General features: G+C 42.3%; 1 protein-coding gene across 1 annotated transcript in view; it reads right to left on the bottom strand.

Moving 5' to 3' along the window:
* The window catches only part of LOC126184307 (inactive hydroxysteroid dehydrogenase-like protein 1), a 155,628-nt gene extending 150,021 nt beyond the window's left edge, over nt 1-5,607 (bottom strand). The window contains exon 1 of the mRNA XM_049926682.1: nt 5,457-5,607. Coding sequence (XP_049782639.1) covers nt 5,457-5,607 — 151 coding nt within the window. The remainder of the gene's footprint in view (nt 1-5,456) is intronic.
* Between the last annotated feature and the right edge of the window lie 1,742 nt (nt 5,608-7,349).

The raw sequence follows: 7,349 nt of genomic DNA on the forward strand, positions 1-7,349 counted from the left end.
CAGTCGCCTATACTGAATTGATGTAGTTGACACACCAGTCTCACATACCGTGTGAAAAGGGCCACTGTATGGAGGAAGGAAATCGTTACCCATTAGGCGGTTGAACAACCCCTCAGGGTCTCCCAGCTAACGATGCCACACGACTCTTTCTTTTCTTTCCACATTCACATTTTAGTAGTTTTTAACAATGTCTGATAACACGAGAAAAACATCACAAATTGAAGACACAATGTTACTCGAAGCTTATAGAACTCAGAATCATCTGGGATTTTCACTTACAGCGAGAACATCGACAAAGGGCGAAATAGCTTTTAAACTTCGTGACAAATGACCTCGGGTACACTTGCTACGAGTCAATAATCACTACATACTCTAGCGTTCTTGAAACTTGTACTGAAATAACGTGTATGTCTACGTAGGGTGGTGGGATGTGAATTCGTTTTTCGGAGACCACAATTGCCCCCCATCCCGCCACCATCGCTGGGGATGCACTTGCATACAAAGGAGGGCAGCGCAGGAGGTCACTGGAGTGAAGAAACTTGGCATTTACAGGAACATTTAACAGTCGTGGATGGAAACGTTTGAACGAAGGTGCTGATTATTGCGAAAAGTTTAATTATAAAATGTCATAGTTAGTTTTTCGCATAGTTAGCTTGGATCGTTTTTCAGCCTCCTACAAATCTCTGCACACACTGTTCCCATGTTCTATACTTAAGTGCCACCAGCACACTGTTATTATAAAAGTAATTTCTAGTACGCACTGTTGATTTGCTGAGTATATATTTAAAAGCGGTGCTACAGTTTTTTTCTTTTTTGCTGCTTGTTCGAGAAAACTGATTTGTTTGACGAGGTATAATCGGTTTCGTGGTTAAAGGAAATCAGATTAATCCCATCTAAAAGCGTTGTCCCACTGTACTAACTTTCAGTAATACTACCCTAAATGAACTGAACGAAATATCCGAGAATTCGTTACCGTTTCTCCAGCAGTTAAGTTGGCAGAACTGGTTTTCTTACATACTTATTCTGTGTCTATTTATTTATATGACTGTCTTCGTCAGTTCGTTCTCTAAACAGGCAATCTATTTATAGTTTAAGTAGGTGCACAGTGGCTTGGAGAACCTCTAATTTGGGTAAGGTTCTTTTTTCCAACTATGATGTGCGTTGAAACTTCCTGAGAGATTGAAATAGTATGGCAGACCGGGAATCCAAACTGGAACCTTTGCATGTAGCGGACTCTTGCTCTACCGACTGAGCTATACAAGCACGACAACACTTGCTGGTGAAAGTCAAAGGTCCCAGGTTCAAATCAGGATCCGGAACGCAGTTTTTATTTGTCAGGAGGTTTGAAATCAGCGTACATTGCGTTGCAGAATAAAAATTAATTCTGAGTACGGTAGGCTATGTGAAAAAGGAAAAGATTCCAACTTCTCTTTGCAACTCAGCAAGTGGTTCAACGTGTCGGTCGTATAGTAGGATAGCTGAATTCAGAAACAACCATTTCTTGATGAAGTGATGGCATTTCTCTACACTAGCCGTCAAGGAAAGTGCAGAAAAAAGCCTTCCCTAGAGTAAGGCAGAAACAGCAAAATCATCGATCTGTACGACAAGTTACTCGATTATTATTTAATCAGAACTTCTATGACACTCCCACTGAGTAACGGCTTGTCTCTGACGAATTCTTGACTTTACGAAGCGACATTCAATGCAAATTGGGTTTGCATTCTTTCCGCTGCAGTAATCTACTGTTGTCCTTTCCTGTCCATCCTCAATCACATAAGCTGCATTACGCATACAACCAAAATTTAAAACCGTGGCATAATTTTCATTTATGGTACCATGGCATCAATAGATACAATTTGGCAGCAAATACTAGGGCGTGCTGAAAGGTAATGCCTTCGATTTTTTTGTATGAAAGCTCCTAAAGCTTTTTAAACAGAACAAACGTTATCAACGTCTTACATCTTGATTCTTCATGTCAACATATTTGCAGCTCTCTGCTGCTAGATGGCTCCGAACTGTAGCGTGGGACATGGGGGTGTGGAACGTTGCGTGAGAAGCAGCGTGCTGTAATCGAGTTTCGAATTCGGAGAGTTCTCCCACCCATGAAGTACCCCAGTTTCAGAACGACAATGTCAGAGCACACACGAGCCCCCCATATCTGCAACAATCCGACGTCTTGGGTTCACTGTCTTCGATCATCCTCCATGGAGTCCCGAGTCGGCCCTAACCAGTTTTCATGTTTCCAAGACTTAAAGAACACCTTCGAGGACTTCATTTTGATAGTGCTGAAGCGGTGCAAACAGAGGTGAGGCTGTGCCTCCGTCAATAAAGTAAAACATTCTACAGCGACGGTATCAAAAAACTGGTCTCTCGTTGAAAGAAATATGTTCGTCGCTAGGGTGACTCTGTTGAGGAATAAATACGTAGATATGAAAATGAAGATGTAGAATGTTAATAACATTTGTTTCATTTAAAAAGCTTCAACAGTTTTTACGTAAAACTATCGGAGGCGTTACACTTCAGTACGACCTCGTAGTTTGTGAGTGCGATTTCGTTCAAAAATGGTTCAAATGGCTCTGAGCACTATGGGACTCAACATCTTAGGTCATAAGTCCCCTAGAACTTAGAACTACTTAAACCTAACTAACCTAAGGACATCACACACACCCATGCCCGAGGCAATATTCGAACCTGCGACCGTAGCAGTCCCGCGGTTCCAGACTGCAGCGCCAGAACCGCACGGCCACCGCGGCCGGCTGCGATTTCGTGCATAGATCTTTACCACAAATATACAATACGGTCTCTGTTACATTTAGTGAATTCATTATAGTCGTTCTCACAATAAAAATCGCCTTGTTTTCTCAGATCATAACAAAAACATTATTCCGAGACAGTTTTGATGTTTCACATAGATGGGTGGAATGCGTGGTGGCTGCGACCTCACACAAAGCTAATCTAAACTGATATAAATTGACGGTCGAATGCATACAGCGGTAAGTGCTTCTAAACGCGAAGACTGGTTTAACCATCACCGCGCTTTACTAGACACGACCCTACTGGAGCTGGCATGCCCCATCGGTGAATCGGCTTGACCAGTAAGCTACTTCAGTACCTTGGATGTATAAAGAGCTATAGAGTGCCGTTAGAAAGTATATATTTCCACTAAAATAAATAAATTTGCGCTATGCCTGCCATACTCGTCGCGAGAGAATTCAGCAACTGTGTTAATATTTTTTAAAAATTACGTACCGGCTATTTTCCCGTCACAACTGCATATTTTTTACAGTATAAGTAGATCACACTCGATCATCATCAGATCTACGTAAATAAGTAAACAACCCTTCGTATCTGTATTGGAACTACACATCAGACAGTATTCTTATGTCTGTTTCCGATGCAGACACGATGGGTTACTTAGGAACGTACATACATCTGAAGATGATCCAGTGTGACCGAAACTAGTGACAATGTTAAGAATTTCCAACAGAGACGTGAAAATAAAATAGTACACATTAAAAAACAAATTCGCGTCAATACCTCGGTCGATACAAGAGATAATTAGATTAAACATGCAACAAAATTATGTGCCCCTTTGTGTACTGTCTGTCAGATGCAGAGAACCTCGTTTCATATTCTGAACGGCTCACGAAATTAAAGGCGTGCAATTTTTAGGTAACTCGTCGTGTATATATAGATGTAGATAAGATTTGTAGCAAGTAAAAAATAAGCCAGATTTTAAAAAAATATATATTTATTAATTTAGTTTCTTATATATGTCCTTGTTTTTCTTTTTTGGGCAAATCAAGCGCCCATTTGAAACCTCCGGCCGTCTTTCTGAGGCAAACAGAAGTACTCGTCGTAGACTAAACGTCGAATATTGTTTTTTTTTAATCCACAACAAGTTCATAATCACGAAGTTGCGCTTTCAGAGGACCGTTCTGGCATGACCATCTACGACACATACTAAAGAAAGTTATTTTTGATTTGATAATTACAGACAGAATGTTTGTGGAACAATTTATTGACTGAAATTCGTAAGGTATTCTATTGCAAAGTGCGCTCCAAACAGCACAACCTTCAAATAAATGCCGGCCGGTGTGGCCGAGCGGTTCTAGGCGCTTCAGTATGGAACCGCGTGACCGCTACGGTCGCAGGTTCGAATCCTGTGTGATGTCCTTAGGTTGGTTAGGTTTAAGTAGTTCTACGTTCTAGGGGACTGATGACTTCAGATGTTAAGTCCCATAGTGCTCAGAGCCATTTTTTTTTCAAATAAATATTACCATTTTGTATGCCTCAGGGCCTGCAGCGTAAGGGATATCGACATTTTATATATATTATTACACGAAGATGCTGCTATTTTTTGAAATTTTATTTAAGAGTTGGACAGTTAGGCGATAAGCTTACTTCGGCTGCATTGTCATTTTCAAGCGATTTCCATATCTCATTGTTGACGTTGTAGCTGTCAAATATTTCTGTGTATTGTATTTGTAGCGCAGATTGAGCTGTTTTTGCCTATATTTACTTTTTTCTCAACTTGACATAAGTAAAGCTGTCAAATTCATAGAATAGGAAAATTTCAACAAAATTACTCAAAGACAACATCTACACTTGAGAAAAGAAATATATAAACTAAAGCAACTTAATCTGCACCACAAATACAATCGGCAGAAAATTTGACATCTACAGCGTCAACGATAAGATATGGAAATTGCTTGGAAATGGCATGCAGCGGAAATAAGCTTATCGTCTAACACTACAACTCGGGAATAAAGTTCAAAAAATAGCAGCGCCCTGGTGTAATAATGTAGATAAAAAATCTTTACAAAATATTACCATGTTCAACTTAAATAATAAAGCCATGTTAAGAAATACTTCCTTACGGCAGTCTGATGCCAAGCACATAAAGTATAATGTTCTTAATCAGAGCATAGAAACTCGTAATTCGCATATCGGAGGGCATCTGTAACAAAGCAACCACTCTTACCTCGACACTGGTAATGTTTATTTTAAAACTGTGCGTTCTCGATTGTTGTTTTAAAATAATATACCTCGGATTACTATTATTATATGAGTTCGTGTCTCAGCAGATATATGATAGAACCCCACCCTAAGGTTCGAGGTTTCTCCCCGTGGGCAGTGCTAGGAACTATCTCCGTTGCCCTAGCTTCAGGCGCGGATCCAGGGTTCGGTATTAGTTTTTCACCGCTTCTCCCCCCTCCAACTAAACATAATTCGCCGTAGCCTCCACACATAACGTGCCACAGGTGACTGTGAGTTTAATAATAATAACAATATAATACTTAAAGTGTTTGATATAATGGTAATATTTTTTTACATCACGGTTAGAGCAGATCTTTTGGTTTTGGGATCCCCTGTTAGAGCCACACCTGCCACTTAGTGCTCTTTGAGTGTGGAAATGCACCGGTAGAAATGGATGCAGTGCACCAGTGACTCACCAGCCCACTGGCCGAACTTGCGGACGAGGTCGACGGAGTCGGGGCGCAGCCACAGCCAGAGGGCGGGCAGAGCCGTGCAGGCCAGCGCGGCCACCACCCAGGCCAGCAGCACGCAGCCGAGGCCCGCCAGCAGCCACAGCAGCGTCTCCATGGCGACTGAGGCGCGCGCCCGCCGCGCCCGCTTTCCTGCCCAGCCGTCTAAAAGTGGGGGAGGGGGGGGGGGAGCGCCATCGGCTCTCACATCACGTTGCTGCACGTTAGATACCTAGGCTACCTGAAAAGTTCTCGGCCTTTGCGTAGAGATCTGCACCTACATCTATGTACATACTCCGCAGCCACCGTGCGGTGCGCGGCGGAGGGCACCCTGTACAACTCCGAGTCATTTCTGTGGTGTCACCGCCAGACACCACACTTGCTAGGTGGTAGCTTTAAATCGGCCGCGGTCCATTAGTACATGTCGGACCCGCGTGTCGCCACTGTCAGTACTTGCAGACCTAGCGCCACCACATGGCAGGTCTAGAGAGGCGGACTAGCACTCGCCCCAGTTGTACGACGACTTTGCTAGCGACTACACTGACGAAGCCTTGCTCTCATTAGCCGAGCAGATAGTTAGAATAGCCTTCAGCTAAGTCCATGGCTACGACCTAGCAAGGCGCCATTAGCCTTACAGTGATTGTAATTAACCGTATCTGGAGATAGACTCATTTGTATCGTCAATAGCGATGTACCACAAGGATGAATTAAAGTTAAGTATTCAAGGAGCTGCATATTTTTCTCTATAGCATTCATCAAGTATCCTGTTCCAGAACTCACGCCAGCCGGCGTGTGTGTACGCGTGCCTATCGGTAACCTCACCCTGTGTCTAGACTGTCTTGTCTAGACACAACAATTTCCTTTCCTGTTCCACTCGCAAATAGAGCAATGGAAAAACGACTGACTATATGCCTCCGTATGAGTCCTAATTTCTCGTTTTTTATCTTACGCGAAATATACACTGATGCGCCAAAGAAACTGGTATAGGCATGTTGTTGTTGTTGTTGTGGTCTTCAGTCCTGAGACTGGTTTGATGCAGCTCTCCATGCTACTCTATCCTGTGCAAGCTTCTTCATCTACCAGTACCTACTGCAACCTACATCCTTCTGAATCTGCTTAGTGTATTCATCTCTTGGTCTCCCTCTACGATTTTAACCCTCCACGCTGCCCTTCAATACTAAATTGGTGATCCCTTGATGCCTCAGAACACGTCCTACCAACCTATCCCTTCTTCTAGTCAAGTTGTGCCACAAACTTCTCTTCTCCCCAATCCTATTCAGTACTTCCTCATTAGTTATGTGATCTACCCATCTAATCTTCAGCATTCTTCTGTAGCACCACATTTCGAAAGCTTCTATTCTATTTTTGTCCAAACTATTTAGCGTCCATGTTTCACTTCCATACATGGCTACACTCCATACAAATACTTTCAGAAACGACTTCCAGACACTTAAATCAATACTCAATGTTAACAAATTTCTCTTCTTCAGAAACGCTTTCCTTGCCATTGCCAGTCTACATTTTATATCCTCTCTACTTCGACCATCATCAGTCATTTTGCTCCCCAAATAGCAAAACTCCTTTACTACTTTAAGTGTCTCATTTCCTAATCTAATTCCCTCAGCATCACCCGACTTAATTCGACTACATTCCATTATCCTCGTTTTGCTTTTGTTGATGTTCATCTTATACCCTCCTTTCAAGACACTGTCCATTCCGTTCAGCTGCTCTTTCATGTCCTTTGCTGTCTCTGACAGAATTACAATGTCATCGGCGAACCTCAAAGTTTTATTTCTTCTCCATGGATTTTAATACCTACTCCGAACTTTTCTTTTGTTTCTTTTTTTGTTGCTCAATATA

Source organism: Schistocerca cancellata, chromosome 4 (assembly GCF_023864275.1).
Source record: "Schistocerca cancellata isolate TAMUIC-IGC-003103 chromosome 4, iqSchCanc2.1, whole genome shotgun sequence".
Taxonomy (NCBI): Eukaryota; Metazoa; Arthropoda; class Insecta; order Orthoptera; family Acrididae; genus Schistocerca; species Schistocerca cancellata.